The following is a 22,944-nucleotide window of genomic DNA, read 5'->3' on the forward strand; positions in this document are numbered from 1 at the left end:
TAGTGATCTATAGTGTCAAAAGCTGCACTAAGATCTAATAAAACCAGCACTGAGAGTCGTCCTTCATCTGAAGCCCAGAGTAGATCATTAGTTACTTTAACTAAAGCAGTCTCTGTGCTGTGTTGAGCTCTAAAACCTGACTGGAAGTCCTCCAACAGGCTGTTGTTTTGAAGGAAGTCACAGAGCTGAGCTGCCACAACTTTCTCAAGAATCTTTGAAATAAAAGGAAGATTATTACTACTACTACTGTTACTACTACTATTACTTTTACTACTACTATTATTACTATTGCTATTACTCCTATTCCTTTTACTGCTATTACTACTATTACTGTTACTATTACTACTAGTACTATTACTACTACTACTATTACTGTTATTATTACTACAAGTACTACTACTATTACTACTACTATTACAACTACTACTCCTAGTACTACTATTACTGCTATTAATATTACTACCATTATTACTACCACTATTACTACTACTACTACTATTACAACTACTACCACTACTACTACTACTACTATTACTACTACAATACTACTATTACTGTTACTATTACTACTAGTATTGTTACTATTACTACTAGTACTATTACTACTACTACTATTACTGTTACTATTACTACAAGTACTATTACTATTACTACTGTTATTACTACTACTATTACAACTACTACTCCTAGTACTACTATTACTGCTATTAATATTACTACTACTATTACTGCTATTAATATTACTACTATTATTACTACCACTATTACTACTACTACTACTACTATTACAACTACTACCACTACTACTACTACTATTAATACTACTACTAATATTACTACTACTACTATTAATACTACTACTACTACTATTACTACTACTATTACTACTACTACCACTACTACTACTACTACTACTACTACTACTACTATTACTACTACTACTACTACCTCTACTACCACTACTACTACTACTACCACTACTACTACTACTACCACTACTACTACTACTACATCTCCAGCATTGTTCTTGGATGTGTTAGTACAACAACAAAAATCATAAATATATCGAAGTTTATATATCAATTTTACATTTCTGTCTAAACAAATCAATAATAATGCATTGATAGTATAAAATTTACTGTTATATTATGTCTTTGTTTGAACTTGAGGCAGCGCATCAAAGGCAGCGCATCAAAGGCAGCACATCAAAGGCAGTGTAAATTGCCAAAAGGCAGTGCACTGTGGTGAAGGCAAAGGCGATGGTTATTGCCGCTTGTGGCTATATTTATTATTATTATTATTGAGTTTTTTCTAAACACTTCCACATGAGAACAAACAGTAACACTTTCAGTTTTTTACATAAAGGCTGTCATTAGCATAAATAAGGTCTCATGAAGGCTGTCATTAAGGGCCTACACTACGAAGATAGATTTCATCCTATCGTGCTAACTTTAAGGATTTAGTCAGTGTGTGCTAGACTATGAAGCTGGCTAACAAATTACACCGCTAAATCACCATGGTAACTTAGGCTGGATGACTAACCTGGTCCGGACCAGGTTTGTTTTTGGATAGGATTTGAGTCAGTACTAAATAGGGATGAGAATCCAAAAGCAGTTCTTTTTGAGAACCGATTCCCTAATCCTATTCCGAGGAATAGTTTGTTTGCTTGTCTGTCAATTCTGCTTATTGGTTCCTCATACGTCGCAAATATGTAACGATAAACTCCTCCAGGTCCTGTATATTGTGTTTATGCTAGCACCAAGTGAAGCTCCTCCCACCATATAGTTGTTTGCTGTCCACTGTGGAGAATCCACCTCCTCCACCCACAGCTGTGCTGTCCTCCGTGTATCTCTGTTGCTACGCTAGTCACTTCCAGGTTCTGAACACTCACGCTAAAGTTGCTTCTTGCACAGACTTTTTTTTCTGAAAACAACAAACTTCATCAAGAACACACAGAATATGTCACAATTAACTAACTTTAAATTCAGAAAATGGCAATAAATTGTTTTTTTTATATTGTACTTCATATTTTGCAAATTTTTGGTACTTTTATATCATATACAGTATATACTGTAATTTTTCACAAACCACAATTTAAGTAGTGTAAATAAATGTTTTTAGGCCTGAAGAAAATAGTGTATTTTGCCTTATTGTATCAGATTGTTTAATTTGTGTTAAAATCATAATTATTACCTGGGGGAGGATCCCCCCAGATCCCCCAACAATGGGTTTTGTTGTCAACTTTTTCATGCTGTTGGTGTTTGCATGTCTGTAATGTATATGAATGACCACTAACAGTAGACCATAGTAAAAGGTATTTTTTCACATTTCAAAAGAATCATAGATAAACATAGATTTCTCACAAACACCAGATATCAGCTTTAAATACAGTTTAATGACACTTTATTCATGTTAATGATGTCAGCCTAATGTATAAAAGTCAAGTGTTACCAAACATATGTTTAAGGTGTAATGTATGCAGTTATATATATTTTAAACCAATGCATGTTTCATTTTTGATCTGTTTGATCATTTGAGAAAGAAAATAATAATAATGTATTAAATTTCAAAGAGCCTTTCAGGTCATTCAAGGTCACTGTACAGAAGATAAAAGCAGATAAAATACAATTAGGATAAAAAGATATGACATTACGTAATGACTAATGGTAATTAACGGTATGTGGTTCATCTGTACAGCGTAGTGATATGATTTGTAAGAAGTCCCAGTGCTGTTGTCGCTCTATATCAGCACTCTGGGAATGTCTGTCGTCCAATCAGATTACTTGGTGGTAACTAACTGTAGTATAATGATGATTAATCATTAATGATCTAATCATCTGTGGTTACAGGAGGTAGTCACGGCTACTCTGGATCTGGAGGACGTTCGGAGCTACAGAGGAGAGCTGTGTCAGCCACAAACGGTGAGAAAGAAGCTCCGCCTCCTCCTGTGCTCTACACAGCTGTAGGTACAGGTGAGGCTGAAGCTCCGCCTCCTGTAGGTTCAGGTGAGGCAGAGCAGGGGCTCAGAACTCATGATGTGAATGATAATTACTGTATATGATGTTAAGGTCACTTTAATCTATTGCTTCTCAAACTTTTATTATATTTTTCACTTTGAAAGAAGGTGAACATATACTGACTTCAATCATTTTTTTATGCTTCTGTTCCACATTCCATTTCGTTCCAGATCTGTGATTGGCTGAAAAGTAGATTAGTAGGATTTCTAAAGTTTAAATCCAGAGAAGAGAAGCAGCAGAGGTCCTTATTCCTCTCAGAACACTTTAGATTACAATATGAATAAAGGTTTGGATGGAGTTATGACCAAATGGAGCCAAAGAAAACCTTACATACTGCAGCTTTAAGTGGTTAAACTGTGTGTGACCGTGGTGTGTTAGAGCTGATGTTCTGTGTGTGCTGTAGGGAAACCAGGTGAAATCTTTACCCAGGATCAAAGTGGACTTCAGTCTGTCCAGCTATGATGACGTCTACCTTCCTACTCACAGACCCATAGAGTGGAGCTTTCACTCTGCTCCAGAGGAGATCAGGTACCGCCTTCATTAACACACACACCTCACTGTACCTGTGCAGCACAATAATATTCATCACTAATCTTCTCTTTTTATCTCAGAGCATTAGTCAGATTACAGTAACTGACAGTTTTAATTAATTATATAAAGCTCATCACTTTTATCTTTTGACTTCAGTCACTTTAGATCACTATACCAGGGTAAACGTGGTCAGATTTAGTTAAAGTGAGACCTCAGGGGCTGAATTCCACTTTGGGCTGAAAAACATGGATATGCTGCTAGAAATGATTGATAAAGATCTACACATTAAAAATAAATATCATCAGCACCACAATAGCCTCACAATGAGGTCTATAATTACATATCAGCCTAAAGCACGTGACCCTCTAAACACGTAACATTGTCCTATCTATGCATATAGTCTACATTTATAAATTAGAAGTCAACAACAACAGAACAACTGATGGATTCCACCTAAATTAAAGGTCCATATTCTGATATTTTTCACCATTTGTTCTAAGAACACCAACAACATAGTATTTAAGCTTTATTTTACCAAACCCGCCTGTTTTCTGGAGTTTTAGCCTCTGAAAAGTCACTTTCTGACCAATTCTAAAACTGGGCTGTGTGAGTGGGCGTGTCTATAGATGATGACTCCACCTATGACTCCACACAACAGCTGATCACTAGAGACTTTCTTTTGCTATTCACACACACTCTTGTTGTTGTAGTTTTCAGCCATAAAAACTGTACATTACAGTAAAACACATGAATATTTATATTTATTGTGATTGTGAGTCAGAAAAACAATGTTTGAAGTGTATGCACTGTGCAGCAACAGCTGAGTCAGCAGCAAAAACAGCTGAGTCAGCAGTAAAAACAGCTGAGTCAGCAGCGTCAAGCACTTAGCGGAGCTGCTACGTTGCTTTATTGTCATCATCTCATGTAGAGATTACGGGAATAATCCATTCATGGTGATAGTCAGAACTGCTGAGTAGGGGGACTTAGACAAGGAGTGATAAAAATTATAATGTTCATTATTATTAATATAACAGTAATACAGTAATATTACAGGTGCCATCTGAAATTCAGTGTTTCAGATCACTTAATTAGTTATTAATATTTTGTCATCCAGGGTTGTGAACTTTTGTCAACACTATCTACTCTCCATTTAACAAACCCTATGATTGTGATATTTTCATAAACCACAGACAACTTTTCAAAGTATAAACATTTATTTATCAAACAAGTTAAAATCTACTAACACAATAAAGCTAAAAGAGCGCTACGCTCACTACACTAATCCACAATTTCCACTGGATGAGGCTCCGCTGCGTAACGTCACCGCCGCGTCACCAGAGCTGATAAGTTTCCACTTTAGTCTATGTATTAATTTCCACCAGGTCCACTGTGGTGTGTGTCTGCTCCTTCACAGATGTGGTAGTCCAGTGTCCTCCACCAGATATACACAGGACTTCTATTTCTGACACATCAATCAGCACAGAGCAAATGAAGCTAAACAGGAAATTAAGCATGTACTCCACAATAAAATATCGGGTTACTTTTCAAAATAAAACACTTCAGATTATATTTCAAGTAAATACATCACCAAAACGTCATAATGTGTAAAAACAAATTCACATCCACTATATTGATTCCTCTCATACTGTAACTCACTGTAAACTGCAGCAACTTTGATTTAGTTCATGTTTTACTGGTTTTACAGTTTTATCTCTTCTCTGTTGATAAAAAATGTGTCTCTGACAAATCCAGAGTCCAACCTTCTCCTTCGTTAGGAACACTGACCTGTTTATCTGTTTATTGTTGTGTTTAGAACACATACATTAAAGGAACATATCATGCTAAATCCACTTTTTTATCCCTTAAATGCATTTTGTTGTATATTTAGAGTGTTTAGAAGTACAGAAAAGTTCAAATTAGTCTCTTCAGGTGCTCCATAGATATCTTTATATTCTGTTTTGATCATATTTTTCAATCTGTTTAGATTTTTCTATTCTCTATTACGTTTTTTGAACTATTACATCACAGTATTTGCAGCAGAACTGCCAAATTACTTCATCAACTCCAGGTCCAACACTTCGAGCAATCCACCATTTTTATTTCTGGCTTTTATTTTGTAGTCCAAGCTCCAGGATGCAGAAGTTACGAGAGGATAAGTCAAAATGTTGGGTTGTTGGATGTAGTAACCCACACGCTTCATTACACCGTCTCCCAGCATCAGAACCTTTTCAAAGTGTCTGGTTGAGTTTTATTTTTTATAGAAATGTACCACATCTGTGGATAAGGTCATTTTTGTGTGTGTGAAGCACTTCAATGATGACTGCTTCATCAACCTCCACCAGTATAAAGAAGGATTTACAGAAAGACTTTGTCTGATTGAGGGTTCAATTCCTTCTATCTTTGGAGACGATGAACAGAGCACTTCGGTAAGCTGTAAATAACGCTAAAAAGTGTGATGATAAGACGTCCCTGTCATTGTTTTGTTAGCATTAGCATTAGCACCGTCTTCATATGTTAGCGCTGTGTGCTCGTTTTAGATCCTTGATGATATGGCCTACGTGATTTAATTTAAGTCAAAAGTTTTCATTAGTCATTTCATTTTGACGTTTTTGTCTTTGAAAAGACTGTATTAAAATGCATTTCGTGATGTTAGCTTGGCGCTAGCGTTAGCTCGGTGCTTGTGTTAGCTCACTTGTTAGGGTTCTGCAGGTTCATCATCTTCATTTTCATCTCGCTCCACTGGGTCAGACTCTGGCTGGAACATGTAAGGCTGGATGGACAAGTCTAACGTTGTTGACATTGTGTAAATAACCTCTGAATAAAAAGTTTATGCTCCGCTACATAGCCATATCTCTTCTATCAAACTACAAAAATGGCCGAACAGGGTGTAGTTGAACCGAGTGTCACCTGAAGAGGGGGCGGGGTATGGAGTGTCTCATTTGCATTTAAAGAGACAGCACCAAAACGAGTTGTTCTCAGAAACACATCAGAAAAGGGGTGGAGCTATATAATGAGGAATTCAGACCCAAGCATTGCAGTTCTGCTTTATATAGACCACAACTGTATGATTTATATGTAAAAAGGAAGGATTTAAAACCATGATATGTCCCCTTTAAACCGCATTCTCGCGCAATTATATAAATATCGTGAGAACTGATCTGTCTCGTGATGTCACAGTCGTTCAAACGGAGAGCACCGCGGCGCACTCCAAACGCAACCGGTGTGAATTACCGGACGGCGGACAGCGGTGAAATACCGGATCGGTGGCGTGGAGCAGCGGAGACGCATCCAGTAGAAACCCCGGGTGAGGATACATTTATATACAAAGGTCAAAAGCTTAGTAAAGACATAAATATAGCATGATTTCAGCGTGTGTGTGTGTGTGAGTGTGTGTGTGACAGCTACTGTATGTTAAGATCAGCCCCGTCTGGCCTTTTGCTGGGTTTTCAGTGTTTTCAAAGCTGGTTTTCCTCAGTTTGTTCAGAAGCAGCAGGTTTCCTGCTTCTGGCTGTGAATTCTTCACCACTGGTTTGAATTTATATATATTTATCTGTTTCAGCTTGCTTTGTTCTCCTGTGTTGATTCTCAGTGTTCAGTTCAGCAGCAGTTAGAACAGCTAGCAAGCTTAGTTAAAGTCTAATGAAATAAAAACAGTTTCAGATTACATAGAAAATAAAAAGATACAAGAAGACATATTATACAGGTGCTGGTCATATAATTAGAATATCATGAAAAAGTTGATTTATTTCAGTAATTCTATTCAAAAAGTGAAACTTATATAATGTCTACATTCATTACACACAGACTCACAGATTTCTAGAAATGTTGTCCAACTGAAAAGTATGATCATGTACTCAATACTTAGTTGGTTTTGTCTGAATTACTGCAGCAATGGGCGTGGCATGGAGTGGATCAGTCTGTGGTACTGATCAGGTGTTATGAGAGCCCAGGTTGTTCTGATAGTGACCTTCAGCTCTTCTGCATATTGGGTCTGGTGTCTCACATTTTCCTCTTCACAATACCTCATAGATGTTCTATGGGGTGAAGGTCAGGCCAGTTTGATGACCAATCAAGAACATGGATACCATGGTCCTTAAACCAGGTACTGGTAGCTTTAGCACTGTGTGCAGGTGTTAGGTCCTGTTGGAAAATGAAATGTGTATCTCCATAAAGTTGGTCAGCAGCAGGAAGCATGAAGTGCTCTAAAACTTCCTGGTAGACGTCTACGTTGACCTTGGACCTAAGGAACCACAGTGGACCAACACCAGCACATGACATGGCACCTCAAACCATCACTGACTGTGGAAACTTTACACTCCACCTCAAGCAACGTGGATTCTGTTCCTCTCCTCTCTTCCTCCAGACTCTGGGACCTTGATCTCCAAAGAACATGCTAAATGTCCTTTGATCAGAGAACATCACTTTGGACCACTCAGCAGCAGTCCAGTCCTTTTTGTCTTTAGCCCAGACGAGACGCTTCTGACGCTGTCTCTAGTTCAGTGTCTTGACACCAGGAATGCTACAGCTGAAACCATGTCTTACATACGTCTGTACGTAGTGGTTCTTGAAGCTCTGACTCCAGCTACAGTTACTCTTTGTGAATCTCCTCCACATGTTTGAATGGGTTTAGTTTCACATTTAGTTTAGCCATGACCTTTGTGTCTGGTCCTCCTTGTTCAAGGTGTCAATGGTCGTCTTTTGGAAAACTGTCAGGTCAGCAGTTTTCTCCATGATTGTGTAGACCTACAGAACTAGACTGGAGAACATCTAAAGGCCTTTGTAGAACACCAGGTGCCTAACTTTATGATCGCTTCCGGGATTCTGCCGAACAACATTGCTTTTTACATGGACATATCACTCCTGACTCAACCATGCCAGGTTTCTTGCAAAAAGGACAAAAAGCTAAACACGATGAGGTAATCGGCACTAACAAGTCACTAGTACAGTGTCCGTCGGAAGTATGCATTCATGTGGGGGCATAAGGGGTATAATTGCGGGTGCAAAATGTGGGTGCAATTTTCCTGGTTTAATTCTATGGGACATGTGCATGATAAATGTTTTTTTTTTTTTACTCCTGTTATGGCAATTTTTATATTCATCATCATATCGTCAAATGTATGTTCATGTGTACAATTTGTCATGTTTTAATACATGATGACTCCATTACTCTTTGAACAGCTGAATCATGTTAGATTAAACAGTACAGATCGTATTGTACTCAGTACAACACAGAGTCTCTGCTGAAGGCCAAACTCAAACTCACATGCAAATATACACGAACACACACACTATCAAGGATAGATAAGAGTGGCGCCCAATCTTCCTCATAATATACACGTCTTCATCATCCTCAAATGTTTCCACTGTTGCATCTGACTCCTCCTTCTCCTCACCTCAGGGTGGAACTTCTTATGTTATCTGTATAAAAGCTTAAGCTGTGAAAACTGCGGGAGAGAGCGGGTCTCGGTCTTTGGATCGCCTGGCCGGGCGCTCACATATTTTTGTTCCACTTTGTACTCTTTTTTACTTAGTTTTATAATAAACCTTTTTTATAAAATCATCAATGCTTTGCCTGGACTCCATCACTCAACCAGAGCAATAAATCATGTCTCCAAATGAGGTCAACCGCAAATTTTGCCATAACACTCCCTTTTTATTTTTTTGTTTGATGTATTTTTCTGTTATATATGTCATTATATGTATTTTTGTATCTTTCTGTTGTGTTTTTCTGCATTTTTTGTATATTGTTTTTGTTGCCATTGTAGTGTGATTCTGGAGTCATTTTGTGTATTTTTGTATCTTTTTTGGTGTAGTTTTGTACATTTCTGTTGTCATTTTGTGTATTTTTTTGTATAAGTATTTAGTTTTGTGTGTTTTGAGTCATTTTTGTAGTTTGTTGTATTTTTCTGTAATGTATGTTTTTTGGAGTAATTTTGTGTGTTTTTTGAGCCTTTTTGTATATTTTTATGCATTTCGTATTTTTTAGTTGTTAGTTTTATTTTACTCATTTAGTATATTTTTATTATAAATTATTGTGTGTGTGTGTGTGTGTGTGTGTGTGTGTGTGTGTGTGTGTGGTGTGTGTGTGTGTGTGTGTGTGTGTGTGTGTGTGTGTGTGTGTGTGTGTGTGTGTGTGTGTGTGTGTGTGTGTGTGTGTGTGTGTGTGTGTGTGTGTGTCAGTCTAGGGCCTGCCTGCTGGCTATGGGACTACCTGAGGAGGAGTGGACAGGTGAGGTACCACACACTGTAAACAGTGAGTTCTGATTGGTTCGTGTGTGTTTCTGGGTATATGTATATGTGATAAAGCTGGGAAAAATGGTCTGTCCTTGATAAACTTATCCCCAAGTTGGTTGAAGGAAAGCCAGCCAAGTTTATCGAGGAAAAGTAGGTCTGCACCACTGCATAGTTTGCTTGTCTGATGAAGGGCGCTCAGCCCGAAACGTCACGTCTTTTGGTGTTTTATTAAAAACTGAATTTGGGAGCAAACTATGCAGTGGTGCGGACCTTCGTTTCTTCATAGCTACTTTGGACCTTTTTTGATCCAGCACACTGCTTCAAGTAAAGGGAAGTGCATGTTTCTTTGATTGTGCTACATTATCTAGGAAAAGTAACCATGGTGATTTAGCCTCTACAGCTAACCTGTAACCATGGTGATTTAGCCTCTACAGCTAACCTGTTACCATGATGATTTAGCCTCTACAGCTAACCTGTAACCATGGTGATTTAGTCTCTACAGCTAACCTGTTACCATGATGATTTAGCCTCTACAGCTAACCTGTTACCATGATGATTTAGCCTCTACAGCTAACCTGTAACCATGGTGATTTAGTCTCTACAGCTAACCTGTTACCATGGTGATTTAGCCTCTACAGCTAACCTGTTACCATGATGATTTAGCCTCTACAGCTAACCTGTAACCATGGTGATTTAGCCTCTACAGCTAACCTTCTACAGAACACTGGGAACGCCCACTTATTTCAAACATCCACAGCTTCACTTATCCTCGTCTTTTTATCATGACTCAGCAAGCGTTCAACCAATTTATCCAAGATAGCGCCGACCAGACTTACTCATTTAGTATATTTTTATTATAAATTATTGTGTGTGTGTGTGTGTGTGTGTGTGTGTGTGTGTGTGTGTGTGTGTGCTTCAGGCTGGGTTCCTGCTCCCTCTCAGTGGGGGGGTGGACAGCTCCTCCACAGCGTGTATTGTCTACTCCATGTGTGTCCTGCTTTGCCAGGCTGTGGAGAACGGCAGTGAGTACGACTCACCATGGTTTACAACCTCTGGATAGGGACCCACACATGATACACATGGGATACCACCAGATGACATCTGTGTACGGGGCCGAGCTTATTTAGGATGTTGAGCTTTTAAAGTCATTTAATCAATAATCATACAGTAGTGTTAGCCAATGTAAATAATTAAACTCATGGATTCAAATAAACTAATAAATGTTGTTTGGTGAAAAAGGTTAACTTTAAAATTATATATAAAACAAAACTAAAAATGAAGAAACCAAAAGCCAGAAAGAAATGATTATTAGAAACACTGCATTTATGGCTTTGACTGTGAACTAACCTCAATTAAATTAATACATTGCAATTATGTAAATTTATTTTAATGCTTCAAAGAATAAATCAATTAAAATTAAACAATGCACAATATAATAAAACTGTTGAACTTGACTCCACTAATGAGTACATTCAATAATAATGTACAGACCTATTAGTGACTGAGCTGTTGTGTAGTTACATTTTTCCCCGTTTATTTTATTGTATATTTCCTGTCATTTGTATTATTTTAGGTTGACATTTGAACATTCTGTTCAGTGACTACAGATGAAAAATAGTCTTCTGCCTAAATCTGGTACATTTTCTATCTGGATATTAATGTACACTGTCCCTGTTAAATAAGCCAATGCATAATTAAATAAATAAGCTGTTGAAAGAGAGTCAAATGATACACAAAGATTGAAAATCAGATTTTCTGCTGTATTACAGTGAAATCTGTTCATCTTATCCTGCTCTGTGCACGTTTCCCTGTGTGCTGCTTTATTCCCACATATGATGGTCTTTATAATGTCATGATGAAGTGCAGAGCATCTCAATAGATTTCAGTGAAACATGCTCTCGAAAGATTCTAAAGCTGGATTTATGCTCCTTAATCTGACGCATAGTTTGGATTTTTTTTAGAGGCGCTCCGTGGACATCAGGCCCCGTTGTACGGAGCCTCGTGGACGTGACACACAAACATAAATCTTTAAGAGTGAACTTTTCATAGTTTTCATTCTATGCTCCATCTCAACTTCTGCTTAGAAGAAGCTTTAGTGCTCTCACATTAGTTCTATTTCGTGAGATGTCTCACTATGGGATGCAACCTCTGAAATAATGCATCTGAGGAATGCTGACAATCTGCCAATTCTGATTGGCTGGTGAAGCGCGTCCGTTAGCTAGGGAGCTACCCCCCTCCTATAAAAGGAAGACACGGACAGATGCGCACCATTCAAACACCTCTTCTCCTCTCAGCTATCTCGTGTTTTTATGTTTTGCCAGTTTAACTGTCCACAGGCGGACTCCTTTTCCAGTCAACGAACGCTGGCAGAACTAGACCACAACAGGTCGAGAAGTGGGAAAGAAATACAGCTCGAGGTGCTGTCCTTCACCTCTGAAAGGTAGTGAACCTCCGTGCTCCAGCTCCGGCTGATGGCTCCTTCCAACGCTGCTGCTTCGCCGCACATTGGTTCCCAGCGGCTCTTTCACTGCGGTGTTGGCCTCGCTGCACGCTCCTTGCCGCAAGGCCGGTGCGTTGACTTCAGCAGACCTCGCTGTTGTCGGTCCCAATGCCCTCGGCGCCTACGGGCCTGTGCGCACATCGGTCCTTCCTCTGGGCTCTCATGAAAGTGTGTAGCCTGGCTCCAGCTCCAGATACTGCGGTATCCGAGCTTCGGACACCAGCGAACAGCTGCTGTCTCGAAATACAACGCTGTCCTTGATGTCTGAGACGGTCCAGTACACGTTGGCCTGCATCCCTGCTAGCACGTGCTAGCTGCCTCGTGGTACTGCTAGCTAAGCCACCTGCTCTCCTGACTGCATCACGTGGTGATGGAAGCTAAGGCTTTTCTCACCGAGGGAGCGGGATGCTCTGGGGTTCGCCTCTGTCCGTGAGTGGGTAAAATCTCCCTTAAGGACAGGCACAAAGTCTGCTCCAACTGCCTGGGTCTGGAACATGCCTGTATGGCGGTCGAAACTCGTGTCAGCACTGCGCCATTTTCAACGCTCGGAGCCTCCACAGGAGGCTGGCATGCCAGGTTGACCCTTCCGAGCAGGACTCCTTCCCTCCTCACCGCGTCCCCGTAGAGGCGGGTGAAGTAGAGACTCCGCTGATGGACACTGCGGCTGCTCAGGGTTCCAGCTGGGGTTCCCAGCTCAACCTGGCGACCCCCTCCCCGCTTCACAAGGATGTCCTCGTGATTGACTGTGGAGAGTTTGATGAAGACTCCTCTGACTCTCTCGGCTTGGGTGTGGATGAGCTTCCTGCCACCTTTTTCGCCTCTCAGGAGGAAATGGAGGGCTCCACGCCCGTCTCCTATCCTCCCAGCCTGGATTCAGTGGACATGTGTAAATGCACTGCGGCTCGGCTGGCCATTCCGTAGCCCACTGTAGTGACTGAAACCACCAGGTCCCGCTGCGAAGGAAAGAAGTTTCCATTTTTGAAGAGTGCACCGAGGCATAACCTTCCTGTCTTTTCTGACCCTCTCGGTCAGGGCGCTGAATGTCCCCTCTCTCCTCACTGCCTATCAGGCTGAACTCTGTGAGGATTTTGCACTGTCTCAGACCCTGCGACAATGGAAGAAATATCTGCGGTTGCCGACATGTGCCTCCGCACCCAACGATGCTCAGTGCAGGCTATGGGAAACGTGATGGGCAACATGGTTATCCAGGAACGAGCTCGCTGGCTCGACCTCGCCAAACTAACTGACACAGACAAGAGCGTCATCCTGGATGCCCCCGTTGTTCTCCAAGGATTTCCGGCTCCGCTCTGTCTTCAATGCAGCAGCGCTGCAAAGAGAAAAAGAAAGACAAGGAGGCTCACTGCCTTTGCCTCCCCACCTCTGGAGAAACTTAAACATCCTCTGTTCGAAGCACTGGAGGAAGCGGCCCTGAAGTTCGCCTCTCTTAAGGCCCATTTGTTACTGGCTCTGGCTTCGGCCAAGAGGGTCAGTGACATCCATGCGCTCTTGGTTCACCCGTCGTGCGCTCAGACCCAACCTGGCCTTTGTGCCGAAGAGTGTAGGCTCATGTTCTCCCATTTGACCTTTTGGCCTTTACTGCCTCACAGGGTGAGCAGTGGCCGAATGTGTTATGTCCAGTTCATGCAATTCGCACTTATATAAATATGATGAGGAGCTTCAGGAGGAGCGATCAGCTGTTCGTCTTCTGGGCCAATCCCCTCAAGGGGAAGCCTGTTACTAAGCAACGCCTGTCACACTGGGTGGTGGAGGCTATTGTTTTGGTTTACGGGTCTGCGTGCACACTCGACTCGGGGGTCTTGCCGCGTCCTGGGCTTTGTTCAGGACATCTGTGCAGCGGCGAGTTGGATCTCGCCCCTCACGTTTGTCCGCTTTTACATGCTGGACGTTTTTTCGTTTTCATGTGATCAGACTTCTGCCCTGGGGGCTGGTACCGCATGATAAGCATGCCTGCACTACGGGCGCAATATAAAATAGAACTTTAGATTATGTATATAACCCCGGTTCTATGAGAAATATGAGTGAGATGTCACACCAGACTACCCTTCTTGCTTGACCGAGGAGAAGAGGTGCTTATTTTAAATGGTGCGTGTCTGTCCATCTATTATAGGAGGTGGGTCTCCAACTAGTGGACGGATGTGCTTCACTGGCCAGTCAGGATTGGCAGATTGAAATAAATGCTTCTGAGGAATGCAGACAGAGGTTGCATCCCATAGTGAGACATCTCACTCATATTACTCATAGAATTGGGGTTATATACATAACCTAAAGATATGTTACGTTCACAGCGCAGACACGTTAACATATATCCAGACAAACACTGGATCATCACAACATCCTGTTTCATTGAAAAAAGTGGCACAAAAGTAAAAATGTTGATATTATATACAAATATCAGGGATGTCCAGAAGTGTAGGCGGCGTTAGGAATGGCCTATTACTCTCTTTCTGGCTGCCTTCTACTCTTAAACATGTTCATGAATGATTCCTTACCCCTTCAGCACCAAAAGAATATCTATAATATGACATGAATATCTTTAAGTCAGGTTTTTCTATTAGCTCTGTCTGCTAGCATAGCATCTCTTCTTCACTGCTAGAATAGCTGCATCCCAACCAAACACTGGGTTACCAGCGCCCTCTGCTGGTTCAAACTAATATCTGGCGGCTACAACTGAAGGAAAACAATCATTCTCTCTAAACATTTCCCCAATAATATAATAAATCTTAACACTCACAACATTACTGAATTCAACTAAATTAAATTAGATTATCTTTATAAATATTCAACAAAAAAACAGTCGCTGGTAAGAATAATTCACAGACTAAATTTGAAGAAAGTAGATTTTGAAGGGGTTTTAATTCGTCTCTATAGATTTTAATATGTATTTTTTTAAACATTCATGATTAATATCATGAATCATGACTTAAAAGTCTTGCGTACTGAGTTACTTTAATCACAAATGTAAGGGTATATGTAAGATATATTATGAATATTAATGTGCATTGATACAACTAAATATATTACCAAAACCAACTACAGTTAAATCACACATAAATAATGTAAATCATACAGATAAGTTCCAGTACCAGACAGTATTCTACAGAGGACTACTAACAGACCACGCCCCCATACTACTGCTATACTATAAGTTGGTACATTTTACACTGTAAAGAGGTAAACTGATAATGATGCTCAATTCTTTGTCATCATTATTATTTATACCAGTTTTCAACTTGTAAATGCATCATGTAAACACAAACTAGGTGAGAAAATACATCATGATAAGAAAAGTGCTACAAAATAGAAGAAAAGCCACAATTACACTAATATATTGCACCAAAAAAACATCATAAATAAAAAAATGTTAAGCTTACTACTTTTTTCCTGGACATCTCTGATATATATATTTATTTCAGGTAATAGTTTGTCAGGATACATATTGATGATGTTACTGTTAGTAACAGTAACATTGTTAACAATGAAGTTCCAATAAAGTGAGTTTTTTTCATGAGGTGGTGGGGGGTGTGGTCTGCAGCTGCTAAATGTAACTTGTAATCTAACTTAGGCACTTTCAGAATAAAGTTACTTTTTATTGTCAGTTATAAATAACTGATTTCCTGAAATATATCAGTTGGTCTTTGTAGGTGCATGAAAACAGAAAATTACAGTTTGATTTGATCCAGTGCTAAAATATGTGTTCAGATGAATCTGTAGAGGGAATACATGTTGTTGCTCCTCCTCCTCAGACTCCAGGATCCTAGAGGACGTCCGTGCTGTGGTGTCAGACGGTTCGTACGTCCCTGAGGATCCTAAGGAGCTGTGTTCTCGTCTCCTCACCACCTGCTACATGTCCTCTGAGAACTCCTCAGAGAGCACACGCAGCCGTGCCAAACAGCTGGCCAATCAGATTGGGAGGTACCATGTGACCCAATGGTCATGATTTAGTCAACATATATATACTTATGTATCTCTCTCCTCCAGCACACACCTGAGCTTTAACATCGACATGGCAGTAAAGGGAATTCTGGGAATTTTCTCACTGGTCACTGGACGACGTCCTCAGTTCAGAGTGAATGGAGGAAGTCACAGAGAAAACCTGGCTCTGCAGAATGTACAGGTACATCCATCCACTACATCCAACCATCTTCTACAAACAACCTCAGTCAACGTTGTCCATGTTTTTTCTCATTTATTGATATTTTCTTGTCCATTTGGACTAAAAAGCATTATTTCCACTCTCATACGTGTGTGTGCATGCGTGTGTGTTTCCAGGCCAGAGTTCGGATGCTGCTAGCCTACCTGTTTGCTCAGCTCAGTCTTTGGGGGCGGGGTCAGTCTGGTGGTCTGTTGGTACTGGGCTCTGCTAACGTAGATGAGAGGTACGATGATGATGTTTAATGACTTCACGTTGTGTGTCCTTGCTCCTTTAAGATGGAGAATGTTCCTTAAAAAGGTTTTCACCTCTTCAGCCCCACCAGATCCCCCCGTGGGGGCAGCTCCAACCTCCATGACTCTCATTGGTCTAATGTTGTAAAGAATGAATGAAATCACTGTAGCCAATCCACAGTCACCGCACACACACCAGGACATTATGTTCAACGAGGGAAAGGTTGACAACTCAACAAACTCAGCGTTTTTCCACTGCTGTGAGTTACAAAATAAACACAGATCTCTATAACAAGAGCCTACGTGAAACTACAGGCTGAGCTGAATCCACTGATATACAGGTCATATTGCATATTTACATGTATATGTTCATTAATATGTTTTAAATAAAATAAACTCAAACTCAAAACAACTCCACAAAACCAGAAAATACACAGCGGAAAAAGTCAGCAATAATGACAAATTGTTACCTTTGTTGTTTCTTATCAAAAGTTGCTCCAATGTGCATAAAACTCCATATTTTGTCAGAGAGATACCACCATTACACACATCTGAGCAGGTCTCCGTTGAGAAATCCGTCTGAGTGCACAGTGCTCGTTCCTTTACCCAGTTCTGATTGGCCAGGGCTAAAGCCACTCCCATAGTGTTTGATATCACCAATTTCTACAGGCTCTCTTTTTTTCAGCCCTGTATAAATCATTCTGATTGGTCTAAGTATTGCTAAATAACACCCATGCGTAACGGCATTAAAGAGTGGAACCAAAAATAGCATTAACCATGGCACCACAGAGACCTGAATAAAACTGCGTTTATTTCAAGCCAAATTGCAACATCTAGTGGTCAAACATAAGACTAACAATGATTGGTAAAGTGGGCGTCAACCTGAACTTTTTTGGACAAAAATGTGTATCTTTGGCCTAATGTTTATTATCACCAAACTTGGTGCAGTTGATGTTCAAACATTAGTTCAGTTATTTCTGCTTTTATAGCCTTCCCTACAGAGAATTAGCTTCATAATTGATATTAAATCTCTTTGTTTTTTTGGGTGGACTACAGATTTCTGTATTTAAAACATGGTTTATTGTCACTCAGTATAATATAATTTCTAAATTTTACATCATCTGTAACCACTAGGGGTCCTCCTTCAATGAACTAAAATTAGCCATGTAGCTAATGTAGAAGCTTAGAAAACTATATTTGTTATGAGTATGTGATTTTCGGAGTAAAGTGGCTGGAGCTTAAGAGGTTAATGCCACGTTCACACCAAACGTGTCGAAAGCATCAAAGGCGTCAGGTGGACATACACAATATATGGTGGACGCGCTTCTAGAAGCGTCAAGAGTTCCCGCTGCGCCTCCTGAGATTTCAAGCTTTTGACGTGTGTCCGGCGTCTCCAACGCGGCTGACGCTAGAGTTGAGCTTTTGGGGCATATCGCGACGCGTTGACCAATCAGGAACTTTCCCCAACCGTGACATATTCAGAATAATAAAAAAAAAAACACTAACTCAGACAGATGGACAGACTCCTGCTGGAATAGAGCGTCTGTAGTTGGTGTTCTGGTAGGAGATGTGAGCACCGATGCGGGTCAGCAGGTCGTCAAACTGCAGACGGGAGAGACAGAAGTAGAGCTGAAAGCGACTCTCGTCCCGAGCGCAGCTCTGGTGAATCCAGAAACGGCGCCGAGGAGCAAATAAAGCCAAGTCAGTGTCTGGATAATGTAGAGCTGATGAACGGGAGTCAGAGGGGGCGTGTTCAGTAAGGAACTCCAAACTTTATTCTCCATCCACCCACACTTCTCTATAACCCTCTGACATCACAGTGCACACACTCAGTCACACCAAATACATCTGACCAGTAACACCTTCTCATCACAATGTTCCACCACTTCACAGTCACTGTGTGAATTATGAACGTAACTGATCATAATATCATCCATTGTATGAACAACTCCGGCTACAGAGAAGCCCCTCCCCTAAACGCGCTCTCTTCCCAACTTGTTTGGACGTGCGTCCAGAGCGATTCAATTTATTTTTATTTTATTTATTTATTCAGTTCATTTCCGACATGGTTGCATTTACAGAAATTCATTTGACATTCAGAGCAAAATCACATCATTAGGGGCGTGAGGCATGATTTTGACGCCTGAAACGCATTTGGTGTGAACGCAGCATTAGGCTTTGTGTTCCTGATATTTCATGTGTTCCTGGTCCATGTGTTCCTGGTTCATGTGTTCCTGGTCCATGTGTTCCTGGTTCATGTGTTCCTGATATTTCATGTGTTCCTGGTCCATGTGTTCCTGGTTCATGTGTTCCTGGTCCATGTGTTCCTGGTCCATGTGTTCCTGGTTCATGTGTTCCTGATATTTCATGTGTTCCTGGTCCAGTCTTACAGGGTACTTCACTAAGTACGACTGCTCCAGCGCTGACATCAACCCTATCGGAGGAATCAGTAAAAATGATCTGAAAGACTTCCTCCTCTACTGTGTGGAACGTTTCCAGCTCACAGCGTTAAGAAGGTGAGGTGTGCTGTGTAGTCTGTCCAACACACGTTAAATCGTGCACAGCTTGTTCCTCAGTGGCTGTGGTTTGTCCCCCCTGCAGCATCCTGGAGGCTCCACCCACTGCTGAACTGGAGCCTCTGAGTGACGGACAGGTGTCGCAGACAGACGAGGTAGGACATGATGGGTCACATGACCTGTTTGGTCACCTGTGAGAGAAACGAACATGTAATTTAAAGTGAGTGTGAACGTTGTGCTTCACATAGAATCTGCTGCATCATCAGAGCATAACATGTTCACACGCTGTGAACGTTTTAAATTGGTCATGATTGGTTTGTGGTTTTAAAGGATGTGAGTTCACGAGGGCTGTAATGATTCATTTTAGTAACGATTACATATCAATCACGATTCACTGTTGCTGATTTGATTAATGAATGATATTAGTTCATTTAGAACTTTTCAATCTCAAATCAATTCAATGACTTTTTATCCAGAATAATAATGTGTTCAGTGTGTGTGAAATAAATCCCTGATACTGGACAGTACATGTGAGTTTTACTAGATTCCTGATGTTTATTATCAGGGAATCATCTATAAGTCAATGATGGACATAAACAAGTAAACAACATTTAATGTCAAATATATTCACATTTATTTGAATAAAATTCAACCAACACTTTAGTTTAGATTAACAAGATGTTAATGTCTTAAATGTGCTTTAGTCACGTTCTCACACAGACAAACGTGCTGCGTTATGTTTCACTGACTGACACGTTTGCTTCACCTGCAGAGTTTAGTCAATAAAGTTTTTGTTAAAAAAAAAAAAAACTCCCCCTGCCGAGGAGCGAGTCATCAGAGCCATAGACATATTACGTAGACGCCCATCAGGTAAATCTACAACATCATAATATTGTTCCGTTTTGGAAGAGACAAAACGTATCGTTAGCCTCTCGGTTAGCTAGCCTGATGCTAATGTGCGTGCGCACAAATGTTTTTGAGTGCGTGTTGAGTATGTTTGTGTGAGCGCGCTCGTGCCAGTGTTTGTATGATTTACGTGTGTTTGTGTGTGGGTGAGAGATACTTTTATATTTTAGTTTTATCAGCTTAAGTAGGATTTAAATGTGCTTTATATATAGACTTTTACACAATGTTAGTAATAGTTTAAAGATAGTCTAGTCTGTAATGTAGTGAGGCTGGATTAATCATGTTTAGTCATCTGCTGGGGGCGTGGCCATGACGTCACACACACTAACGTCTTTATTATTAAAAGAGTTTTAAAACACATCCATATAAAGTCTGCTGTGATTAAATCACGTCACTTATTTACTTGTATCTATACAATCCATTGATTACATTTTATAACCTTTTCAGACTTGATTAATTACATTTAGACTGAGGTTAAAGTAATTTATCACATCTACTCACATTTGTTTGATATTTTAAGGTATTTGTACTTTATGTGTTAGTGTATGTGTGTATTTTGCTCTTTGGACTATTAACATGTCTTAACCTAATACTGTAAATAAAACAAGTTAATAATTTAGTACACATGATGATAAACACACGATGATAAACACATGATAAACACACGATGATAAACAAGCGATCATAAACACACGATGATAAACACACGATGATAAACACACGATGCTAAACACGATGATAAACACGATGATAAACACGCGATGATAAACACACGATGATAAACACACGATGATAAACACGATGATAAACACGCGATGATAAACACGCGATCATAAACACACGATGATAAACACGCGATGATAAACACACGATGATAAACACACGATGATAAACACACGATGATAAACACGATGATAAACACGCGATGATAAACACGCAATGATAAACACGCGATCATAAACACACGATCATAAACACACATGATAAACACACGATGATAAACACACGATGATAAACACGATGATAAACACGATGATAAACACGATGATAAACACGATGATAAACACGCGATCATAAACACGCGATCATAAACACATGATAAACACACGATGATAAACACGCGATCATAAACACACGATGATAAACACGCGATGATAAACACACGATGATAAACACACGATGATAAACACACGATGATAAACACGATGATAAACACGCGATGATAAACACGCAATGATAAACACGCGATCATAAACACACGATCATAAACACACGATCATAAACACACATGATAAACACACAATGATAAACACGCAATGATAAACACACGGTGATAAACACACGGTGATAAACACATGATAAACACACGATGATAAACACGCGATGATAAACACACGGTGATAAACACATGATAAACACACGATGATAAACACACGATGATAAACACATGGTGATGAACACACGATGATAAACACACGATAATAAACACATGATAATAAACACATGATGATAAACACAGAGAGAAGCTGTGACTGAGAACATCTTCTACATGATAATCACTGACATGAGGTCTGTGTCCATAGATGAAGATGAAGCTTCACTACAATCATCATCACCTTTAATCCAGGTCACATTCTGCCCTCAACCACACATTTAATATTTAACATTTAATATTTAACATTTTAGATTTAACATTTTATATTTAACATTTAATATTTAATATTTAATAAAACTCATGGAGAGAAAATATGAAGAGACGCTAAAGAAAGTGTATTTAACACAAACTCTAATATATGTAGATAATGATGACCTGTCACTACATTCACTATGAGACCAATAAAGAGGCTGAAATTAAAAATGTGGTGTGTTTTTATCCAATTCATAGAATAATTGATTGACCATTTAATGGATTATGAAAATAATAATTTGTTGCAGCTGTAGTTGAGATGGAGCTGGAAGATAAATAATCTAAAGTCAGACATATGTTGATGTCCAGTCTCTAACCTTCTCACATTTATCTCAACCCCAGAATTTATGTTTTCACAACATTTCAAATGAAAATTGTGTTTTTCACATTATTATGTCTAAGGTGGGCTATAATAGAAATATAAAGTTTCATTAACCAGGACAGAAATTAAACTGCTAATGTATAATACTGTATATAACATATAACATTACACAGTGATGGATCTGATAAAAGTATTTTAGTGTTTGGTTTGTTCACAGCTTTTCATTTCTAGTTTATTGTCCACTGATATTAAATGTTTTTGTGTTACAATAAACATCATTTTGGACAATATTTTTGTTCTCTTTCCACATTAATAAACACATTTGAAGAATGTTCTTGAGCAACTGATTATTTTCATTTTTTCCTTATTGTACATTATTAACTGACATCAATGCTTTAATTCTAAAATAATATATTTTCCCTTTGGTCTGTATTTCCATTGTAAATTTGGGATTAAAAAGTCTTAAATATAGCTTCTTCCTATTTATAGTCACCCTGTATATACTGTACTACAAACTATTTATGAGCCTCAACAGACGTTCATTCATTTCCTTTTTTCAAGCGTCACATATGTAAACAACATGGTTTCTGCACAGAGTATGTGCACATCAGTCACGTGCTCCACTCATTCTCTAACTTTAAACAGATTAAAACCATATGAGGAGCACAGTGGGACAGCAGAGACTGATGGACTTATAATGTCTATAGAGAATGACAGAACAAAGACAATGCACATAGATCATCATGGACGAGTTCACAGAGCGTAAGGCTTCATATAGTGGTGAATATGTCTATAGTAGTTCATATAGTGGTGAATATGTCTATAGT

At 39.6% G+C, this 22,944-nt stretch overlaps 1 protein-coding gene across 1 annotated transcript in view; it reads left to right on the forward strand.

Annotated features, from left to right (window-relative positions):
• nadsyn1 (NAD synthetase 1) overlaps positions 1-22,944 on the forward strand; it is a 43,618-nt gene that overhangs the window by 17,421 nt on the left and 3,253 nt on the right. Inside the window, exons 10-18 of the mRNA XM_028443294.1 lie at positions 2,850-2,921; positions 3,421-3,545; positions 9,729-9,777; positions 10,702-10,804; positions 16,047-16,215; positions 16,282-16,417; positions 16,573-16,679; positions 19,071-19,202; positions 19,288-19,357. Of these exons, the coding sequence (XP_028299095.1) occupies positions 2,850-2,921; positions 3,421-3,545; positions 9,729-9,777; positions 10,702-10,804; positions 16,047-16,215; positions 16,282-16,417; positions 16,573-16,679; positions 19,071-19,202; positions 19,288-19,357 (963 nt within the window). The remainder of the gene's footprint in view (positions 1-2,849; positions 2,922-3,420; positions 3,546-9,728; positions 9,778-10,701; positions 10,805-16,046; positions 16,216-16,281; positions 16,418-16,572; positions 16,680-19,070; positions 19,203-19,287; positions 19,358-22,944) is intronic.

This window comes from Gouania willdenowi, chromosome 3 (assembly GCF_900634775.1).
Source record: "Gouania willdenowi chromosome 3, fGouWil2.1, whole genome shotgun sequence".
In the NCBI taxonomy this organism is placed as follows: Eukaryota; Metazoa; Chordata; class Actinopteri; order Blenniiformes; family Gobiesocidae; genus Gouania; species Gouania willdenowi.